The sequence below is a fragment of the Diadema antillarum genome, unplaced genomic scaffold (genome assembly GCF_040938485.1).
Source record: "Diadema antillarum isolate AM-2024a unplaced genomic scaffold, OU_Dant_1.0 seq00001052_RagTag, whole genome shotgun sequence".
Taxonomy (NCBI): Eukaryota; Metazoa; Echinodermata; class Echinoidea; order Diadematoida; family Diadematidae; genus Diadema; species Diadema antillarum.
In genome coordinates, this window is record NW_027271882.1 from 228,628 (window position 1) to 253,954 (window position 25,327).

Below are 25,327 nucleotides of genomic sequence, written 5' to 3' on the forward strand. Positions count from 1 at the left end.
TTTTCATTTACAGTGCTAGGTGGGGCCATTCTGAATTTGATATTATGCTGTCTCTGTGGCTTGCAATGACAGACAAAAATGATTATCTCCCCTTCTTTTTATTGTCTTATGTTAAAAAACAACAGAAAATAAAGCCCCCCCCCCAAAAAAAACACAAAAAAACAAAAAAACAAACAAACAAACAAACAAACAAACAAACTTGCTGGTTTGTGATTTGACTTACTAGGGATGGATGCTGCACTGGAGGAGCTGGAGTCTGCCTTAGTGGCGGCGCCCATGGCTGAGGCAGAGGTGAAGGCTGGAGGGGGTTTGATGTCAGGAAAATCCTCTATGGAGCCCCCATTCACACCTGAAAAGAAATACAAAAGCATTAACTCCCATAAATATTTCCATACTAAAGGTAATGAGTTGCTATAGACTGATTCACAACTGTCCGAGAGCAATCTTGTGAGAATTTTGTCTTTAGACTAAATGGATTTGCTGTTTCCTTGCAGTTATGCAATCATATTTCCTGAATAAGGTGATGTTCTTCATTCATCTCACACAGAGGGTATGAACAGACCACAGAGTATCTCACACAGGCTGCGTTTATATTAAAAAAATTTTCTGAGGCAGAATCACGATCCTAAAAGCGTTTGAGGCATTTTTAGAGAGGTAAGATAAACGCAACTGTGTTTTCAAACGCACTTAGAAACGGCATTTTGAAATGTGTTTGAGACCATGATTGCCATTCTGTGAGTAGATAAATGCAATGCTGTTCTGAAACGTGTTTATATCTCAAGGTCAAATCCCAGCTGTTTCCAGTTGTGCTCCCTACCAATTATTTGTGTGTGACTGATGGGGCATGTTTGCTGGTACGCAGTTGACCTTTACTTCCAGGGTCGGACGGCGCACAGTAGCTGCACAGTAACAACACTCAAATCGCAATTGTATGATGGTTAGATTAATGCAGCACCCCCAGAATAGCGTTTCAAACCACGGTCACACACACGATTCCAAATGCGTTTTGAAGCGTGATTCTCTCTCTTTCTCAAGTCGGATAAACGCAGACACAGTGGGTACGAACAGACCACAGAGTTCACATGGTGGGTATGAACAGACCACAGAGTATCTCATTCAAATTATGCTGTATGCAAAAGCATCCAGCAAGAACCCCTGACATGAAAAATCACAAATTAATACCCAACTACTGTACCAATATTTGTAATATGATTCTCAAAAAACCACTGCAACTTTGTCCACATATTATCATCCATAGATTCATCACAAATCTAACACAATATCCCATATTCTGGTAATCTGGTAACAATTTCAAGGCTCTGGCAAAGAGTTGCGGACATATTCTCAGACAAAACCATCTCCCCCCCCCACCCCCCCCCCCCTCACCCTGAACATTTCGTTAAAGACTTCAATCAGTGAAAGGGAGTCACTATGACATGTGTGGCTACCAAACACTTCCTTCCTCTCCATGCCTTATCTGCACCACATCACAAAAACGACACTTCTGTAGCGACACAAGTCATCCACCAGTTCATATTTCAACTATTCCCGCAATTTCTTGTCTGGAGGAGAAGGAGGAGACTTCTCTTCCCCTGTTGTGTAATTGGATTTACGACAAGAAATGAGACCGATTATGACTAATTTCCCTTCATGTCGTACTGCATGAAGACTTTGGTCGAATTCCTTGAGATCCGTTTGAGAGCGCACGACATCATCACCTTCCTCTCCCGTGCGAGTTTCACTCTTAAAGGTGGAAATCTACTTTTGCTGTCTTCCACCCATCCCCAAACTTCTGTCTACCATTGACAATCAAGCACAAGAGCGTCATTTGGACCCCCTCACTGAAAATAACAGGCAATGGATTTACCTCTTTCAAAAGTCAGTGCTAGTCCATTCATGACAAGACAAGAACTTAATAATGTCTGTATGTCCATCCTTTAATTTCTGCTTATTATCACAACACTTGACTTTTCACCAGCACTTCTTCAATTCGAACGATTGATATTGCGTGTTTGGATTTATTCCGCTTGGCTCCTCGATAAGCAATTAAATGACATGACGACACTATTACTGGAAAAACTGCAAAAATCCCCTCCTGCCCGATCATAAGGGTGCAATTGTTTGTTTGTTTGTTTGGTTTATTTCTGCATTTTCTTTCTCCGAATACAATTGCAAATGAAAACAAAATGATACAGATACATACAAATCAATACAAAAAAAAAATCATTTGCGTAACAACATTCAGTCTGAAGTGGCATAATTATGAATCAAAATAACATATTAAGGCTTACTGTATCTAATAACAAAGGAGAAATCAATACAGGGGACCGTCATCATAAGCAGAGCTTGACGTGGATGAGGCCCTATCTGAATATGTGATACCAATGTAATACAACACCAATTATACATGTACTCATAAAACTCTTAATCTTTAATACACAAAACACATTTTGCTACAGAAAAAAAAAACAGAAAAGAAAAATAGTGACTTGGCGCTTTAGAACAAGAAAAAAAAAACAGCACGCAGCACCATTGACTGCTGCATGGTATAGTAGACAATAAAAGTGTAGGTGTGTGCGAGTGACAGTGCATCGTGTGTGCAGGTGACAGTGCAAGAGAGAATAAAGGCTGTAGCATGCCTATTTTGGGGGTAAGGTATACGCTTTAATGAATGTATGCAATATCATTATCAAAGAAAGGAAAGGAACGGGAGGGAATGAAAAAAAACCACTTTGCATGGATCAGGGCTTACTGAGACTTCAGAAAAAAAAAAAGTACATTGATCAAGAACTACTAACTGGAGACATATTTCAATAATAAATACTTTTTTAAATGAGCTTTAAAGGAAAACAGTGAAGTACACTGCTTTAATTGATCAGGTAGGTTATTCCAGACATCGGGACCGTAATGTCTAATTGATTTCTGAGCTAAAACAGTTTTGGGGTTTACAAGGTGAAAATCTGTCGAACGGCGAGTTGGATATGTGTGTATATTCGAATTTAAGTGAAAAATATTATGAAATAAAGAGGGAAGTTGATTTGTTGCATACTTGTACATAAATATACCTGTTTGTAAAATGTGGATGTCCTGAAGCTTCAAAGTATGCAAACGATGAAATAAAGGATCTGTATGAGATAAATATGTGGAATTAGTAATAATACGAATAGCACGCTTTTGGAGTAAATACAATGAATTCAGTTTAGTAATACTACAATTTCCCCATACAATATTTGAATACAATATATGAGGCAAAATTAAAGAATTATATAAAATAATCAGGGATCGTTCTGATAAGAGATCTTTCAACTTCCAGAGTACACCAATATTTCTTGATAGGGTCCTTTGTAAACAGGATATATGTTCGTTCCATGTTAAATGAGAATCGATTGTAATGCCTAAAAATCTAATAACCTGTTTCTCGCAAAGAGAAAACCCATCAATTGATATGTTGACATTAAGATCCTGTGAGTAGGGTTTTCTAAAATAAACGAAATTTGTCTTATTAACATTCAAAGATAACTTGTTTGATTTAAACCAATTCAATATATTCAATAATTCAGTGTTCAAACGATTAACAAGTGTCCCTATATCATAATCTGATGTAATAATGGATGTATCATCAGCAAAAAGTATAAAATTCAAAGATGGAGAAGAACCTATAATATCATTTATATAGATGTTAAACAACAGAGGCCCTAAAATGGAGCCTTGAGGTACCCCACATTTAATATCAAGTTTGTGTGATTCATAAGACTGAAAACTAACATACTGTTGACGGTTTTGCAAATAATTTATAAACCAGAGCAGAGCGTGACCTCGTATACCATACGTATTAAGTTTATGTATCAATACTTCATGGTCGATGGTGTCGAATGCTTTCGACAAATCCATGTATATACCTATAACATGCTTTTTATCAGCAAAAGCTTCAATCATTTTATCACACATGTGAGCGATTGCATAGTCAGTAGAATATCCACTTCTAAATCCAAATTGATTGGGTATCAATAAATTATTGGTTTGTAAAAACTGATATAACCTTTTATACACAATTTTTTCAAGAACTTTGGATATACTTGGTAATAATGAAATTGGTCTATAATTACTCATTAATTTAAAGTCATCTTTTTTATGAATGGGAATAACTTTTGCAAGTTTGAATGAGTTCGGAAAAATGCCTGTTGAAAGAGACATATTAAATACGTGAGTTAGAGGGCTTGCAATGTAAAAGATTATTTGTTTCAATAAATGAACACTAAGACCATCATGCCCACTCGATTTAGTTGTTTTCAGATTCTGAACAATATTGATTATTTCATGGTCATTGGTAGGCGTGAGAAATAATGAATTTTCACAAGGATTGGGTAAATAATCAGTAAAATGTGTATTACATGAATTCATATTAGATGCTAAACTAGGACCAATATTTATAAAATAATCATTAAATGAATTGGCAATTGTGGTAAAATCAGTAATTTCCTCATTGTCAATGATAATAGAGTTGGTAGTTTCTTTTACCGTCTTTCCCATAAGAGCATTGACAGTTTTCCACAATGAAAAAAGATTATCCTTATTTTTTTCTATATTAGTTGAATAATACAATTTTCGGGACAATCTTATTACTGATGTTAATTGATTTCTATATTTCCGGTATTTCATAAATGAGTTATTACTTTGATTCTTTATTGCTTGCTTATATAACTTATTACGGGTTGATATAGACCGCATAATACCTTTGGTAATCCAGGGTTGTCTATTTTTCTTTAAAGGTTTCCGTTTAACCAAAGGAATATTTCTCTGATAATAATACAATAATCTGCTGATAAATTTTTCATAAGCAGTATCAGCATTGCTTTCATCAAATACATCGTCCCATTCTTCCTGCGCTAAATCAAATATCAAAGAATTTATATTACTTTCTGTTTCCTTATAATACATTTGGGATTTTCTATTTTCAAAATATTGTTTTATTTTCAAAGAACTATTGTTGATGGTAAAAACAGGTAAATGATCGGATATATCATAATAAAATATACCATTTGTGAATTCTGTGTTTATTACATTTGAAAATATATTATCAATAAGAGTTTTTGATGTACTGGAAATTCTTGTTGGGTTGTTGATATGTGGTTGAAATGAGAAAGTTGCTAATAAACTTAGCAACTGCATTGTATGATTATCAGAATTATTTAAAAGATCAATATTAAAATCTCCCATTATAAAAGTGTCTTTCTTTTCCTGAGAAATAATACTCAGAATTTGATCAAAACTTTCTAGAAAACAATCAATGTTATTTCTTGGGGACCTATATATATTACCTATTATTATATTTTTTGCTTTACTGTTCACAATTTCAACAAAAATATCTTCCGTACCCTCGATATGTAAGTCATGCCTGACTTTTATATCAATGTTATTTCTAATGTAGAAAGCAACCCCACCTCCCTTGCCTAAGTAACGATCAGAACGATACATTCGATAATGCTCTAAATTAAACATTGGTGGTGAATTTGTATTAAGCCAAGTTTCTGATATGCCAATTATACTAAATTGAAAATTTTGTAAAGAGGAAAGAAATGATTCTATGGAATCAAAATTCTTATTTAAACTTCTGGCATTAATGTGAAGAAGACTAAACAAATCCAAAAATGATTGAAATTTATTTTGTTTTATGAGTGCATTAAACTCGGCAGTTGTGTAATAAGTACTTTCGGAGTCATTCAAACTTTGATCATCAAAGATCATACCATGAGGGATCATTGTCGGTGTGGGGGTATGAGTAGAAATTGAAGGGTTGTGGGAAGAGGTTTGAGTGCAAGTGCAAATTAACTTCTAGTTCATCAGTCCAATATCATTGTATCTAATATCATAGAAATAATTCAGGGCAGCAGCAACAATCATCATCATCTTCTTCTTTCTTTTGTGTAGTAACTTGATTGAACAACCCCCTTCAGTCCCTTCCATAGAGATTGATGTTACCTTTGCTGTCACCTGCACTAGATGTTGAGGAGGACCTCTGCTGCAGTCCCTTAGGCTTAGGGGGCGGGGTCGGGGGTCGCTCTTCTTCTGCAGCAGGGGCAGGTGCTGGTTGTCTCCCTCCAGTTGGTTTGCCTGCAGGAATACCAGAGTGAAAGGAGAATGAAGCAAGATGCAATTAATCCCGACAAGCCCGACGACAAGCGATATGACAACGGATCGACCGCAAAGGTGTTTGACCACCCAGTCACGTACCTTCACTTGACGATCATTTCTCCTCTGAACAATTTCGGTTGTCACTATTGGCAACATGGCTGCATGAAACTTTCATTGGCATTTTGAGATGTTGATAGGACAACCAACCAACCGCAAGGAGGTTTTTGACCGTCCAGTCAGATACCCTCACTAGACCATTACTTCTTCTCTCAACAATTTTGCTCAGTACTATCGGCAAAATGGCTGCATACAACTTTCATCATGATTCTGAGATGCTGCCAACGAGAAACACCAATGCAAGAATATATGAGAGACCCTATGATTACTCAAAGTAAATGAGAAGCACTTCTAAATCGCACATATTAGAATTTCTTTAATCTGCTTGGCATACATGGAGTCATCTGATCCAATAAATATAAGTCATATTAATTCATAATTACAAAAAAATCAATGCATGATAACTCAGGTACTCACTTATACTTGTCATAGTCATAAGACAATATATAAGATCAAACAATGTAGGCTTTTGACTATTCCTGTCCAAAATCAATGCATGATAACTCAGTGACTCACTAATCCTTGTCATAGCCAAAAGACAATATTTGAGATCAAACGATGTAGGCTACAGATATTAACCTCTTACAGATATCAGCCTACATCTTGGATATTTTTTCCTCTCACTGTGCATGGGAAGATCATTAAAATCTGAGTGAGAATTTGAAGCATGGAATCAGCAAAACCACCCACTTAACCAAAATATCTAACCTTCCTTAATTTTACATTTGTCCTCAAATTATACCGCATAAGCTGCCAGCAAGGTCAAATACATTATGCGCCGCATGCACATAGCAAATCTTTTGTTTGTAAAAAAAACCTGTGCATGAAAATGTCATATTAGTTTGGCTGCAGCTCTGCGGCTTGGCGGTCAATGGCCCTGTAGTGTGAGAAAGCCAGTAACGGAAGGCTGTACGGGATGATGGGGGGGGGGGGGGGGAATGAGAGAGGGCGGCAGTGGAGCGGTGCAGCCATGCTAATGTGACATGCGAGATGAATGGACCGATTCAGCGGGGAGCAGAGGGGTCCTCTCTCCCTCAACAACAGGAGCAGGGATGCAGGGAGGAGGTGGGGAGGCTGTAGGGACAAGAAGCGGGGATGTGGGGATTTTGATGCCATACCATGCATTTCGCTGCACCCCATTTAACCAAACATGGCTTGGGGTTGCTGAAGAATTCCCCTGTCCACTACAAATATTTGCTTTGACCGCTTGACATCCGTGTGTGATTGAGAGTAAATCATTTCTATCCATCATCACCTAAAATTTGTGTATTTAGCTACATTATTGTCCGGGTGTAGCTCCAGACAAATAACATTCTCTTTAACTCAATCAAAGGGGGATACAATACTTCTTCACTTAAACAACATATTGAATTATTACACATTTAACACCTCAGGAAATGACTGTCACCCATAAACACAAATGCCTTATAAATGAATTGTCTTCAAGGTAGGAATTCACTAAATTTTCTCTTGAAAAAGATCATGATTTAATATTTATTATTCTCTAATTGTGGTTCTCATAACATGCACAACATTGTCTCACAAGTCATAAAGTAGCAAAATATTATACTCGCCAAATATATGGCATGCACAATATGTTCATCTTGCATGACAGTAAAGTCAATCATATTCAGTATGTCTATTATCATCATAGAAAAAGTATGTCATGATGTAAACATTGCAGCAGTAATCATTCAGAGCAATGATTTTATGGGGTTTTTTTTCTCCTCTTAATTCTTGCCATAATCATAGCAAACTGCAGGCATTATGTATATGATGGTCTGTTTTCATGCCTTGAGAGATCTTTCCATCTGTCATATGTCAGTGACTTGATGCCAATATACAGCAATCCTACACTCTCCTCCTCCAAGCATGGATGCTGGATATGTCCCCTCTCCCCCATTCTCTCTCCCCCTCCATCACTCTCTCTCTCCCCTCCATCTCGCCCTCCCTCTATCCCCCTCCATCCCTCCCTCTCTTTATCTCTCTCCCTCTGTATCTTTCTCTCTCTCTATCTGTATCTGTATCTCTCCTCTTCCTCTCTATGTTTCTCTATCTCTCTCTCCCTCCCTTTCTCTATCTCTATATCTCTCTCTCTTTCTCTATCTATATCTCTCCTCTCCCTCTCTATCTTTTTCTATCTGTATCTGTATCTGTATCTCTCTCTCCCCTTCTGTCTCCTGAATGTATCTGCATACTCCAAGTGATGAAATGTTCGCTTGGGATCACAAGATGGCTTGTTTTCACTTCATTTTGTTCATTCACTCATCACGGCACACAGCAGTGAGAAGGGGAGAGCTGGAGATGAGACCTTCTGTCCCTCACCTTTGAGTGGCCGTAATCCGCCACTGTTTTCTTCGCCTCCCCTGCTCTCTCTTCATCTTGCCCTCCCTCCCTTTCTCTCTGTCTTCAACCCCTCCAGTTCCAAATCCAGGCACGGTCCACGGCCCTTTGTTGACATTTCTCCTACTTGTGTCATCTCAACACCCTCCCTGCAGTACTACACTTGTGTTAAAGGTGGCTGCCCCTTTCACTGGAAGTTTTATTGTATATGTATCTTCAATTGAGAGCCATAAGGAAGTCCAAGCAGGTTATGAAGCCCAAGGAATTAATGCCTTTCTTGCTGTACGAACTTACGGTTTCAAGCTTGGAATCAGACAAACAATTGTGTGTTGTAGTTCTTAACTGTCCACTATTTAGGCCACAGTAGTAAATATGAATAATTTCATTAACATCTTCCCACTGCCATTCTCACAGGATGTAACATTTACCTTGTAATCAAAGAGGTCAACCCCATCCCACTATTAAATAACTCTGCACTTGGTGATGAATGTCAAAGTCGCCACTGAAGGTCCCAAGTATATGCTCTACTGGGTTTAATATCTCTGACTGAGACACACTCACCTTGTCTTGCAAATTGAGAGTCACAACCTTTTAATGTTCCTCGCCACTCGCATCCAAACACTCTTATCCCCAAAGTCATGACAGCGTATTTCACACATTTCAATCTTGCCTCTTTGACTGTGTATATACTTTACTACAGAGTAGAAAACTTTGCTTCACAAACATGTCGACATACAATAATGCTAATGGTCCCACAACTTTCATGCTCTTATCATGACCCTCTGGGCCCTGTTGCATAAAAAGATGCAATCAATCGTATGTCAGAAAATCAAGCATAAGTCAGGTATCAGCCAATCAGAAGTGAGTGTTCAGAGACTTAAAGGGAAGCAGTCCTGAGATTTTCACTGTACTGATAATTAAGAAGAGTAAAAAATATAAACTTTCACCAATTTATACGCTTGGACATCAAAAATTGTCTCCGTACGCGATTTTTGAAAAATAATTCCTGCAAGCGATCGTGAAAGAGCCGGCAAAAAGATGCTACGTAGTGCATGCCCTACTCACCAAGTTGACAGCCGTGCCTCTAAAACCAATTTAAGTGTTCAAATGATTAGTTGCAATTATATCATATAATGTGAAAGTTTGTGGTTTTATAATTTCAAACAAAATATTTCAAGCGTAGATATATATAATTTACGAAAAATTAATATTGTAAACATAAATTTATATGTATTTTTAAACCAAATATACCATGAACTTGACATCAAATAGGCACGGTCGTTTTCTAGCTTCCGTCCGTGTTGCATACTTCTTAGCGTAGAAACCACTCTCGCGCGCAAATCCTTACCATACCAATGTATACATACACAGTACACTCGATCGACTCCGTCCAGTCGATTTTGGCATTCAAACCGAAGATAACCTGTGCATGAGAGAGTCGAATTCTTCAAAGAAAATATTGTTTGTATCTCAATATTTCTGTAAGTAGTCAGATAATCGCCTTTCCTCGAAAAAAAAAAAAATACGACGTGAGCCGGGAAGGGTAAACACAGGGGGTCGTAGGGATATGATTTCGCTCCACTTTGCCGTGCATGTCCAGTCGGCACTGGCAGCAGCTAGCTCAGTGGCACTGTACTGCATGCGCAGTCCAACCCCGGCTGCAGGCCCACGGTAAATTAAACATAGCTAGCCACTTTCCTTACCTCTCTACGCTTTTTTCCCTCGGTTCTCTTCGAAGTCGATGCTCGAGGTATTTCTGTTTTATAACTCATGTGAGCAAATGGTCAGGATTGCATCTGGTTTCAGGAGTTTTCTCGGTTTATAACCGAGGGCCACAGCCTGCCGGTCCACGTAAAAACATCGCTTCACAAATTGTCCACGCACAGGTAGGTCACAACACGATTTCGAGATTTTGTAGGCCCTAAGTTTCTTATGTTCGGCATCGTTGTACCGATATTTCCCAGCCACACAGCTCACCTTTCACGATACTTTTGTTGGTCTGGGATGGAAAAAAGGATTTTCCTGGGAAATTTTCTGCACGATTCGAGCAAAACTACTGATGTAAGATAGCCTGACCAGACGACGCTGAATGCGGTCGCCCCTGTAGTGTACTAGCAGGCCTGTGTAGAATCGTTTCTACCTACAAATATGTACACTCTGTACGTACTATAGAACATGCATGAGCGGCGACAGGGCTGCAGCTGCGCTTGAGACTGGAAAAGTGCGAAGGGCAAACTGCGTACGGGGTGCGTACGCGTATCTACCGTAGATCTATCATCTAGTTGTACCGTCCACACGTGCGAATATAATACACAATACATACACACACACACAAACACACACACACACAACGTAGACACAATGTCAAATACGAGTCGGACTAGCCACCGACGTCTTCATGCATCCGGGTAAACTAGGGAGCGTACGGATAACGAGCAGAACACGGCTGGGAAGAGTTGTGCATCGACGACGTATGACTCTCCGCCAAGACTTGCTCATTAGCATATTCACCATGCAGAGTCACACTTTTTCAACAAAAATGTACGAGCTTATTTGGTGATTTTAAAGTTTGTTTTTGGTGAAAGTAGTTCATTGGAGGTACCAACAACAACATATTTTTTTTAATTTCGTGAGGACTGTGTCCCTTTAAATGATTCATTTTCTGACCTATGTCTGATTTCTACTTTCATGCAACAGGGCCCTGATATACACTTCTACCATATACAGCTTCCTCATCTTGTAGTTTTACACATGCTTATACTTCTCTGGTGTTACCAGGTTACACCTTTTTAGTTTTTTCAAATGTGGAAATGGACTTGGTAAAAGAAAAGTCATTTTACAAACAGTTAAATGGAGATGAATAGCAGTGCTACATTGATACAAACTACTTTTTTTTCACCCTTGTAGCTGAGAGGTTTAAAGAAAGTTTTGAGTTTTCAAGACTTTATAAGTTTTTATTTTGAGCTAAAGATGATGAATCATTTCTGGTAAGGGATTACCATGCACCTTTTTGCATGGTAGGGTACATTTTTTTTTTACATGATACAGAACCTTACCCCCCAAAAAATGAAATAAAACAAGATTTTACAAATTTCTGAAAGCAGTTTAATCACTGCTACAGCATGAAAAATCATTTGCACTTTGATTATGATCATAATTGTATTATCCTAGAATTTACTACATATCCTCATGATCACTATAAAAGTCAGATTTACTGCCATTATTTTTATAGTATTCAGTGTAAGCTGCTTGTATCAAAATCCCAAATTCTCAAGAATCGGGATAGTGTATGCAAAAATGAATTGGGACAGCTGATGAATACATTGACATCTTTACTGAAGCAGGAAAATTGGAACACGCATTTATTGGCTACAATTACATTTTGCAATTCATTAACCTGTGACATGTTTTGTAACTGCTTTTTTTTTTCCAGCTAGCCAATTAAATGAAACACAAAACCACTGAAACCCAATCCTCCGCAAAGTGTCACCCAGTGAATATATTTGACCAGAGGGGGAGAGAAAAGTGACAGAGAGGATAGAGAGGGAGAGAGAGAGAGAGAGAGAATCGCAAAGATGGAGAGATTAAAAGTGAAGTAATCATTCTGTGAGTCCATGCATATTCCTGAATACATATTCCTCTGTCATGGCAGAAACTAGATAGTGTACCCAGATAGTATACACTGAGAGGCATAGTTTGCTTTGCACACACAGCACACACAGTATTCCACTCCTTGGGACAGGGAAAGAAATAGATAGATAGATAGATAGATAGATAGACAGACAGATAGACAGATAAATAGACAGACAGATAGATAGATAGACAGATAAATAGATAGATAGATAGATAGATAGATAGATAGATAGATAGACAGATAGACAGATAAATAGATAGATAGACAGACAGATAGATAGAAAGATAGAAAGATAGATAGATAGATAGACAGACAGATAGATAAATAGATAGACAGACAGATAGATAGATAGACAGATAAATAGATAGACAGACAGACAGATAGACAGATAAACAGATATAGATAGACAGATAAATAGATAGATAAATAGATAGATAGATAGACAGATAGATAGATTGATAGATACACAGATAGATGAATAGATAGATAGATATAGATAGACAGATAAATAGATAGATAAATAGATAGATAGATAGACAGATAGATAGATTGATAGATACACAGATAGATAAATAGATAAATAGATAGATAGATAGATAGATAGATTGATAGATACACAGATAGATAAATAGATAGATAGATAGGCAGATATATAGATAGATAGACAGAAAGGGGGAGAAGAGTATATTAAGAGAGAGACACACACACACAGACAGAGGTAAAACATGTGAGGACGAGGAAGATATCCTCCATTTCCGAAACTGAGGCTGAAATATTGATTTTCATATATATGCTACCTGCATGACTCACTTTGCATCAGTGATAACCCGACACCCCAAGGAGCATGTTTACACTTCCATCTTCTGCGCAACGCACGACGGACGACAAAATGCTTCACGAGCTGCATCTTATCCATGACGTCTGCCGCGACCCCGCTGTAGAGCTGATGGACACACACACAGTGTGTACAGTAGAGATGATGGGATCAAAACATCGCGTGCAAACCCGCTAACGATGTTTTGCTCGTCAAAGACTGCATTTAGTGCAAAGGGAGGAAGAGGATGTCTCTATGGGTGATTTAACCCAAATGTCAAAACTGTAATCTTGGAGCATTTCTCATCCTGTTTTGCTCCTACTATGAAGGTTACCGAAGGGCAAAAAAGAAAAGAAAAGCAAAGTCATAAATTTGTATTCCACATCTGCACACATGTCTGGCAAATTTTCTTGCTCTAAAAGAACAAAACTTGCATCAATCTTTCATGATACATTTCAGTAGAGCTAATATACTGCTTGATAACAAGACTTCTGATTTGGATTGCATTACGCAAGTACATGCGGGATTTTATAAACTTCACGCATATTCTTGGATTTACATTTCCAAAATAACAATGGAATTACATCACACAATTGTATACTCATAACAAACAAGACACACTTAACAAGTCTAGAATGTTTAAACACAAACAAACATGACAGGGTCTGATCCAGCAGGATTATAACAAGACTACTACAATTGCAATGACGACATTTAAATGACATGTGGTTTTAAATATTTCAAGCTGAAAAGCATACATCACGATGTTAGATGGGGAATATGAACCAAGCATGATGATAATGAACCTTCGAAGCACAGCCCTAAATGATAAGGATAAAGGGTAAAAAAAAAAAAACAAGTGGAAAATGAAATTTCGGTATTGATTTACACGTATCAATTTTGTGGTGGGGCCCGGCCATCCGCACGCATGACTGCAGAGCGGATTGCCTAATGCCAAATTAGCGGCAACATCAATGATGGGTTGCCAGATCGGAGTCTCTGTCATGTAACTTACTCATAGTACTGCATCGAATCTAATCAATGGACGGCACGATGCTAATTGATCATCAAGAAATAAGACAAACTGCAAAAACACTTACTGATGTAGCTACACTCTGCAGCATTAGGCAAGCATGCCTTCTACACAGATTTGTGAAATCATGCATGGACAATGCCATAGACTGGAACACTGAAAGGTACACTGCAGTCCCCTCACTTTGTAAAACATTTTGGGAAAGGGGCGAGGGAGGTTGGTTCAATTAGAAATACACTCAATCATGTAAAAGTTAACCCCTTCCCTCCATATATTAAATGTATTCTAAAATCAAAATGAGTAAAAAAAAAAGAAATAAATCAAGCAAATAATGTGATCATAAAAAACAACAACAAACAAACAAATGGCTGAACCTTCTTGGATATTTGAGCTAAAATTGGATAAAAAACTTAACTGTTTACCATCAAGCAGTGTTCCCACATATCTTAGAGGAGCTGGAATATCTTCCGAAAGTGAGCTACCAACTTTCATAAGAACTCATCTCCACGCAAACTTTAACAACTATATATAAACATAGCTAATATCCATGTAAATTTGTGTTTGTGGAATATTTGGTCATTCCAGGCAATGCTGCCAGCTTCTATCACTCTTACAACTTTGATATGAAAACAGCCTCATATTGTCAGCTTCCTTATGACACTCCATGACAAGTTTATTAACCCATGCATCTACTGATGGCCTATAATTTTGATTTGATTTGATTTGATTTGATTTATTCACAAAATGCATATAATATACATACATTATTCACAAATATGCACATAGTTTGTATATGAAATATATTACACATTTTGTCTGGATCGTCATAAGCTATGAAAAGCTTGACTGGCAAATAGCAAAGTTATACAGCAAAGTTATATAGACCCATTCAAACACATCTGAAATGAGCCCTCTGGGCAGGGTATTTGGACAAAAAGCCACTAAGGTCAAATGATTTCCACATAACATTATGATTATAGCAGCATATTGTTTTCTAAAATCCATTTTTTAATGTATAATGTTGCTATTTGGATGTTTTTTCTGGACCCACTGGTAGAACAGCAGTGTCTTGTAGGCACAGCTGAGCTGGGCAATCCAGCTGTATTCAAGTTAATACTGTTTGATTATTGTTTGCGTATACTTTTATATTTTATGCAGAAAGCAGATACAATGCAATACAACATCACAGAGGTTAAGGTCAATGTTGGACACACCAGATTGTGCATTCTAGACCACAGAGTATTTTGATTCACATGTAGATTGCATTTGACCTTGTAACATGTTTGAATTTTAGTTGAACAAGTCATTACAGATGGGACAAGAAACAACAAAACAGTTTTTTCTTAGCAGAAAAAGACAAAACAATGTTTTCTTTTTCAAATGTTCTTCATGGAGAAACTAAAAAAGAAGAAGAATGAATGGTATTTATCTGCTTTCACAGCTTTAATACAGCAAGTCATGATTTCATATTTCAATAAATGTTTCAGCTGTAAATACAATAATTCAGCCAAACAAGGCAACAGACTTGTTCACATCTGTTTCAAAGGTGCTCTCGGATCTACTGCACGAGACAGCGCAAAGTTACAGTAGAAGCGAAGTCTGACATTTACACGGCTTGATGAATTTAATTAATTTGAGCAGACTACTCTAATGAACCATGAGTAGAAGTCTTGTCGTTGAGTATGTAGTGATTGTACAACATGGGAGCACTGACATCTAGATACTGCTGGCTAATTTGTTCACAGATGAACAGTAGTTTAAAAGCATTAACGGAGAAATGCCCTAGAATGTCTGACTTGAAAATTGAAAAGAATGACCCCTTTTCCCCCTCATAGAAGTCATATAATAAAAAACATGTATTATCATTTTTTGCTGCGTACGCAATAAAGATTGAAATTTCTTGTAGACCACATACATTTCTTATTGCCTTCATGATAAAAAATCTTGGTATCATTTGATGCACAATATCACAGCATAGTACTTATCTTAAGGCAACGTACCTATGGCACTCAATGTTAAAGTCCATAGATGTCATATTACAATGCTATATATCAAGCCTCTGTATTAGGGGTGGCCCAGTGACCACTAAAAATTTATGTTGGGCCACCAAATTTCCAAAAAGGATATCTTTTGTTTGCATGATTGGGCAACTAAGATTAAAAATGGATTGCTAAGTTTTCTATAATTTCTGGCCAATACATTTCCAGTTCGAGCTGCCAAAATATCAAATTTAAAGATTTTAGAGGCCTGAATGAGCCACCAGAGCAAAAAGTGCCTTGCATATTATACTGCAACAGACTTAATATCATATACATTGATATACTGAATACATGGCATGTATGATTTGTACAAAAGTAGTATGTAATTTAGGTACCACCAATATTTTCCAGATGGAAAAACAGGAAAACTTCAAAACTTAAGGCGCAACATTGTCGTAGCTGTTTATTAGCTACACTTGTACATGATCATGCACACAATATCTGCTACACTATCCCTGGACTTCAAATTTCATTGAAGCCAGGCTTAATATCTACGATAATGATATTACAGGAGGGAAATTTCCATAAGATGATTATTGAGCCTAATGCAATTACCTCTCTCCCTATCCTCCTTTTCTTTCTCGTATTTTCCCAAGTGCAGTGCGTACCTAATTTGCCCAATATTACAGGCTTGGCAAAAAGGTGTAGAGTCGATAGCGAGGCCTGTTCTTTCTCTATGACCCCGGCCATACATATAATATGTGATGCATGAATAAGCATGGCTAGACCAGGATTTGAGGATGGTGTGCATATATAGTGCCAGCATCTCTCTGCATGGCAATGCTGCTGTAAAAGCCACAGTTAAACTTTGCTCAACAGAGAACGTTGGGAGGTCTTTGTTGTGTTGTGTTTTGTTTTGTTTTGTTTTGTTTTGTTTTTGTTTGTTTTTTTTTTGGGGGGGGGGTCACTACAGAGTATTATGTACAGTGGACTCTAGTTACAACAAAGTCCTCGGGACCAGCAGGTTTCTTTCGTTATATTGAAATTTCATTATAACTGAACAAATAAACAATAGAAATACATAGAGTGAATAATGTTGCGGCCTGAATTTTTACTTCATTGTAACCGGAATTTTGTTATAACTGTGTTCGTTATAACGGGAGTGCACTGTAGTATAATAATTTCCCTTTATTTCTTGGCTAATACAATGAAACAGAGACCTCTAATGACGACTGAGCAGATTAGGTTTTCAAATGTAAAAAGGACTGCATAATATTGTCCCTGGGATGACAAGACCTTGTATCTCCATTGGCATTATATTCAGAAACCTTCCAATTCAATTTTGAATATCAAAAATACTGATTTCAGGGTTAAAACAGTACATAATATTATATCAATTATAAATGCTATCCACAACAGAGTTTTTGTATCATCTGGCATCAACACTGATGATGTTTTGATAAAATGCTGTGAAAATGCAAAGTTTTTTCGCTCTCCTGAAAATTCATTGTTTTTTTTAGATACAAGGTCTTGTATTTCTGGGACAATTGTATGCAAAAAAAAAAAAACAACCCAACAACAACAACAAATGAAAAATAAAACAAAACAAAACAAAATCAATGCTGGATAATTAAAACAAAAACTCTTCTACAACAGACTTAGTTGTTGTCATGTACCACCACTCAAGTATCAACACTTTACCTACAAGCTTTTTAAATCATGATGGCAACGCACCACTTGGGGCAATAGATACGATCACAATGAAACGATTTCCCGCTGCCGTTATGACTACAAAATATGACACACACAGCACCTGTCTGATCTTGGGCCAGGTGGAGAGTTAATGAGCCTTGAGCCTTTTATGCCAGCTTCATCTGATAAATGATCAAATGAGCGATAGTTTGTACAATTCATTTCTTTGTGGCCTTTATCACTCACATTCGAATGCAATCATTGCATCTTCTGGATCTCCAATAATCAGCCCTCGTCATTACAAAGTTTTATCACGAGAGTGGAAACTTCTTTTTTTTTCGGTAAAAAGTTTGTGACAGATTGCAGCTGCAAAACACTTACTGCAGTGAAATGGCATTTTTGATTTTCACATTATACAACTCTTTGCAACTTTCAATCTGATCTTTGAATAACAAGGATTAAGTTATATATCACTAAAGTGTAAAGTACACATTAAATCTATCTTCGTGCTTGCTCATAAATTAATGAAAGGCTTTGACAGCATTTGTCTTAATTCATCAATCTTAATAGCACAGGAAAAATAGCAAGTTCCTTAAATTGGCCACAACAAAAATGTCTTGACAGTACATGTATGTACAGTGTTTTGCGAATCTGTCTGCATGGGCTAATTCACATGCACATTGTACAGGCAGAGAAGTATAGGAATACCATGAGGATCCTCTGCAGAAAAAAGCGTGTCGCTGTCCTCAAATTGGGCTAATTAATGATTATGTTAGGACCATGTCGTACTTGGCTCATTAATCTCGTTACACTAATTTGTTGTCACTCATTTGCGTGTACACAGAAGACTGCGACTGCCTCAATTAAACACAGCCAATAACACGTGGCCGTTGTTTGTACTTTTAAAGCAATGAATAAAACCTTGATAATGTTCATATGTATGAATTATGCCTTGATGAGCAATGTCTACTTGGAGCAGAGTTTGATTATTGTTTATTCTATCTGTTTGTCCTATTTATCTATGCTCCCTATGGATGTGGAGTCGTCAACCCAACAATGCCTTTCTGCTCACAGAGATAAATAAATCACTGTAAAGCATACTTTCTTTTTTTCTCTCTTTCTGAACATTGACATCTCTCAGATACAAAATCATTTTGAAGCCTTAGCTGAAAAAAACAACATTGGTACACAAAAATGTTGCTTAAAGATGACTAATAGCAACACTTCAGCAGATTATTATTAAAGGCAGACTTGATGACAATCATATCAATAACTAAAAGCTTTTCTTACATAATCATATTATAACTGCAAGGGTATCATGGTGCTTGCCATAATACAAAATGTAAATAAACCGGCGAATGTCTATCTGATGAGTAATACGACGCTCACTTCAAATTGCTAAAAAATAAACAAACCTCTAAAACCACATATGGTCTAATAAACAAATGAAAAACAGAGAGGTCAGGAATATACATATTATCTAACTCAGTGCTGCAGAATATTTGGCTCATTATTTTCTGTGGTGCATTTGGTCTGACCTTTGTGTGTGTGTGTGTGTGTGTGTGTGTGTGTGTGTGTGTGTGCGCGCGTGTGTGTTTCTGGTGAGGAAAAACACCTATAATCTCAAGACTACCTGACTGTCATCACTGTGTGGGGACAACACCTGTACCCACGAGTCAGCCCAGGAGAATGCTATCGAGTTACCTGTCCTAATGAGGACCCCCGCTCACATTCATGTACAGCCACGCTGTACAATCATCATTGTACCCCACTGAGCCATGCACCAGATCAGACTGCACTTTCGCAAACACAAATTGCACGCACATACTTACACGCACACACAAGCATACCAGTACCCACACATAAGCACACATATAAACACATGCACACACACACACACACACACACACACACGGAGGAAAAAATCCCCTAAACTGTAGTTGAAAAGACAGGTGAAGAGATGATGGGGGTAGCAAAGTACAGCATATTACAAAGACTGTGTGTATGACTCATTCATTCATTCATTGCAACCCTTCATTTGGAGTCCACCAAAGAAAGACCCCAGGAACTGAAGGATACAGTTTACATGGCTAAGAGCCAACTGTTGCAGACACGGCTAAACACACAAGCATTTGCATAGCAAACACTCTGGATCTCCACCCTAAATACATGGACAAAAATTGGGTAGGGGGATGGAGCTGAAGGAGCAAGATGAGTCTGCATGCCTTCATTATTATCTAGAATTCCAGCTAATTAGCAAACACTAGACTGAAAGTTTACCTGAAGGATTGGATTTAAGGTAGAGTCACATGTGTGTCAGAGGCCAATGAACCAAACTTTACTCAAATGGGAGGTTGCTCTAAACATAGGGTGACACTATATCAAAATCAAACATTTCGAGACAAAATTAAGTTCGCTTCAGGTCTACAACTGTACATCAGTACAGTACTTGCCAATAGTGCAGAACCAGAAATTCAATTGCATCAGCAAAATATGATTTGAATCAATCACACAGTAAGTTATTATCAGACAAACATCAATTTTTATCAGGAGGCACTGGACCTACTCAACTGGCAAAAACAATCACAAGAATGTCCTAAAATTACTTCATATAGCTATTCATTAGAAGGGATCATAAACATAGGTATCTAAAAGTTTATTTAAGAATGTAAATTACTGCCGTATAGTCCATCTGCATCACACAGAGCCCATGTTTAACAACACACTTCAGTTGCATGGTTCTAATTCCTCTGCTTTCATTGCATAATCTCCTTTACTACACAAGAACTTCTTTACTTTTTGATCAGAAATTTCATCACAGACAATGAAATTGTTTGAATGAAAATAGTTTGTTTATCCTGATTCATCATTTCTGATAATATTCAGACATCAGAATGACCGATGCTTCTTGTCAATATTCAAACGAGCACAAACACGAGACATCACTAAGGGTTTCTACAGGTCTGATGGATCTGTCAATGTAATAGAAGTGTACAATGACTCTCTTGTTGTCGAACCATTACTGAGCAGAAATGATTGGCCGGTGATATCTCTTGGCAATGCTTGAATATTTCTACACAATTTTCCACCCCTCCTCCCTCCCCTCCCATCCCATTTTGCACTCCGTCAGCAGATGGCAGATTGCTTAACATCTTCCTAAGATTTCACTGGCAGGACAATTGTCTCGGCTAGAAGGCAACGAACTCATCCAGCTCACAGTTAGCTGGCAAAGCGGAAGTTGGTGTTTGCGCCATCGTCCATCTGAGCTGCAAAAAACAACGATAAAAGTGCAAGCCATTCCCCCTGGGGGACCACAGGCTTGTGTCTCCAGTACCGAAGACCAGCTGACGCATTCCGGGGCTTTATGTCTCTTTGACAGCACCAAACCACAAAAACTCTGGGATGGCTTCACTGTCACAGTGTAAAACTTTAATCATTAACCCTTACAGAACAAGCATTTCAAAATGTCCTTAGAATTGCATGCAACATAGCTACACAGTGGTAAGGAAAGGGTTAAAGGGAAATGAAACTCAAATACATGAATGTGGACTGAGTGACTGCAGCAATTAGTAAAGCACATTCAGTGTTAAAGTTTGAGGATAATCAGACAATCCGTGGAAAAGTTATGAATTTTTAAAGTTTGGTGGTGCCATTGCCGGATGAGAAGACTATATACAATTCACGAGGCCACTACAGGACAACCATGTATAAAAGAAAATATATAGAGAATTTCACAAAATTTCATTCATTACAAACAGTGCACATTCCCTCAACTTGCTACTGACACAATGTTAAGGATAAAGTTATTTTGCCTGCTTTCTGAAAGAGGCAAGTAGAGTGCTCTTTTATTATGCTAGAAAGGTTAAAATATGTTGAATTTTCTTTGCATTTTATAGTGAAATTAAGAAACACAACATGATTGGCACAATGTATAATCACATGACTGACTTCCTGGAATGATCAACAGACTGGGGGTCATTTTTCGGGAGACCTGATTAACCCGTTGAGGACAAGTCCCGAGTACATACTCAGGAAGGTATGGGAAATGGGAAATGCATGTTGTAGCAAAATCAGTTCATCCTCAATGGGTTAAAGTAAGACATGAGATATTATGGGACATTTGACTATGGGGTAACAGCAAAGTTGTGTTGAAGTTGGACAAATGGCATGTGATACTGATGATGCACATGCTAAACTCATGGTTTAGTTACTATTTGATTGAATTTTCATCACATTAATTTCTCGTCATACTTCACCCACATTCTGAATGACTTGACAAATTAAATTTCATTTATGTATCATGCATTTTATGAACACTGATATTCATCAATTCATCTCACACAGCAGTTTTGTCTATAAAGTGTTCTCTTGCCGAGAGCTATGTCTCCGCACTAACTATTATCTCTTATTTCAGCATGGCGACAGATTGATAAAAACAACAGCTGCCATCACAGCACAGTAGAAAAGCAATATTCCAATCAAGATGGCCATAAAACGGGTGATGGCTGGTTAATATAGATATCAAACAACCCCGGTTTCACAGCGGAGAAAACCCTCCGTAACATTATTCCAACCATTGATCTAAATTGCCACAGTATAGAGTTTATAAGGCATTTAATACTTAGAGGTAAAACTTGCCCACTTTCTCAAGCAGACAAGCAACAAATAGAGATACAAACGAACCATGAGGCTGTATGTACGTGTATTGATCCTTTTTTTTTTTTTTTTGCTGGAAAATCCCTAACACCCAGAACTGTTGGGGCTAAAATATCAGCTGCTCCCTCCCACATTACTTCATTGTCCTAGTAAAACTTCAATCACACTATAATCAGATACAGCAATCTTGCACATAGCTGCACAACATTAGCTTTGAAAATATATTGTATGTGTACCTCTTCAAGTTTAGAAAGCTTTAACCCGTTGAAGATGAGTCCTCGGGCAGGTGTCGGTGGGAAGTGCGTGTTATAGCAAAATCAGCTCGTCCTCGACAGGTTAATCTTTATGACAAATTCGGCAAGGTACAAGAGCCTTTAAGCCCATATTTCCTTATAAACTCTTTCTAAAACGCGCCATGGATACCTTCATACAGTACCCCATGTCACGCGAGAGAAAGAGCAAATAACAATGCCTCCTGCTGAGTTAATATAGTTTTGATCTTCACAGAGCATACCAGACAGTACAGATACATATCTTTAAAGCTTTCTAATACCGATTCATTCCACTGAGAACCCTGATGTGGGCTCCGACATCAAATAATCTAATGTCTGTTGACAGTTAGGAGAAGCGCCATCAGGTGAAAGCCGCAAAAATTCGTACCGCATGATAATGGCTGCTGGCGTCTCAAGATCCTGTCAACTCTTATTTTCGTTATACACTTTTAGATATTCCACTACTCTGCGACCCCATTTGCCTCCGAGAGGAATTTAGGCAGAGAGCGTTATTGGTCATTATCTCATTCTACAGTGTGCTCCAGCCTCACTTTTTGTCTATGCCTCTCCTGCAATTATTTTATCCTGCCTCCTAGTAACAGGTAGGCCCCATTCCTAAATATTAAAAACAAAAAAATGAGGGAGGGAAGAAAGTCTGCTCCATAACTATGTAAACAGCCATTAATGAAAACGTCGCTGAATGTCAATGGGATGACGCAAGCACGTTTGCCAAAAGTCGAAACCGAAACGGGAGAGAGAGGGAGAGATGAAAGCCCACTGAAGACTGACGGCCGATCCCGTGAACCGACAAGGATAATGATAGCGAACAAGAGAACCGAAAAGAAACGCACGGTGAATTACTCCATAAACAGCCATTTTGGAGTTAACAACATAGGCATAATGTCTTTGCCAATATACTGTAGCCTGCAAGAGCAGTCATGACAGGGGGCCTCTCTTTAAAAATTTCGGGTTCAGACATTTTCGGAAATATACAGAGAGAACTATGAAATATATTGTCAAATACAAGTTTCCAAGGTTGGGGGAGAAAAGAAAAATATATATACTTGCACCTACAATACACATCATACTTGAAGAAGTATAAAGATATCACTCACTTCATTGTTAGCTCATTCTAAATTCCACATGTATTTGATATCCATGAGTTCATAAACACGTCATTGCTTGTCTCCGATTCTGATTTTGATTTTTTTTTTTTTTTTTTTGGAAGGGGGTTCCCCTCTCTGTGTTCTTTCTGATTATTCATTCATTGTAGTCTATGTTATCCCAGTTCTTGATCTTCCTTCCACATTCATAGCCAGGCTTGGCCTGCCTTCAGGGGTACAACCATTTCTTAACATTCACAACATTGATACATTTTTCAATACCCAACAATTCAAATTTACATGGATGCACAGCATGAAAACCCCGACACCTTCAAAGTACTTATTAATAGCAAGCAGTTTCTATTTTTTTTTTTCTTTTTGCGGATACCTACATGCAAAATCACTTCCATCGATTTTCTCATGACTTGCTATCAGGACTCAATAGTTGCTTTGGGCTGCCTGTTGAATACTGATCTCAGCATTAAAATAGGCATACTCTGCTTCTTCCGTGCCCTTCAAAATTTCTAACACACAACAAACATTGGGATAAATCCACAGAATAGAGGGTGTAAACTTCATCGCAATATATATTTTTCGACCTCTAATGATGTAAAATTCCCTTACCCTATTGATTGCCAGCCTAGGCAGTATGCCATACCAGAAATCATAACAAAGCCAACAGTTTCATACAACGTTCACACCACAAGATATCATGGCATTGTCATAAACTTCAGAAAATTAAGTAGTTGCAGAAAGAGCACTACCACACTTCATTTAAGCTTGTGCAACTGAGCAATTTCATGAAATCTGGTTACCACAAAACACACTGTGCCAGGGGATGTGTTTTACTTGTACTGGAAAAACAGTTGGAAATAATATAATTTGATTCTCCCTCATCAGTGAATATATAACATTTGGAATCTTCCATCATATTTGATTTACAATAGTTTGTTTTTTTTCCTGGCCAATATGACTTGCAATTACATGGCATGTTCCCTTCACATTTAACTTTTGAACCATGAACAACATGTGAAGGTATTTGGGACTTCTTTACATAAAGTAGATGTTTGGTTTTGAAGCTTGACTTAAAGCTTATATTGTCTGCTGAAGAGTTAAAAAAAAACAACAACAACAAAAATCACTCAAAGGTGAAATGCAAGATTTTGGCACACAAACAAAAAACCTCTCTAAATGATAGTCCACTAGTACAGCAGTCTCACTAAATATGGCCCTGCTTTGAACAGTTTTCCAGCAAATGTCAAAGAAAATGTTGATGGCTTTTCATGTACTTGCTCAACAAATCAAACATCATTATGTTATATACCAAAAGCATTATGTGGCAAGAAATGACGACATTTCCCTGAACTTACTTTCAGCAAAAAGAACTGCTTTATTGTGACCTAGAGATGCCACAAGATAAGAGTTTATTATGTCATTATCATATTGTCATCAGGAATTGAACGATGTGTTTGCCACGTGATACGACATTCTCTGGGAATATAAAACGGTATCATTTGTATTTGTACAGCCCCAAGCGACACTTTTAAGAGGG

The 25,327-nt window shown here is 37.7% G+C and overlaps 1 protein-coding gene across 1 annotated transcript in view; it reads right to left on the reverse strand.

The window, feature by feature from the left end:
- LOC139743157 (uncharacterized) overlaps positions 1–25,327 on the reverse strand; it is a 129,991-nt gene that overhangs the window by 64,249 nt on the left and 40,415 nt on the right. Inside the window, exons 3-4 of the mRNA XM_071653666.1 lie at positions 5,980–6,111; positions 224–349 (exon numbers count right to left, since the gene is read on the reverse strand). Coding sequence (XP_071509767.1) covers positions 224–349; positions 5,980–6,111 — 258 coding nt within the window. The remainder of the gene's footprint in view (positions 1–223; positions 350–5,979; positions 6,112–25,327) is intronic.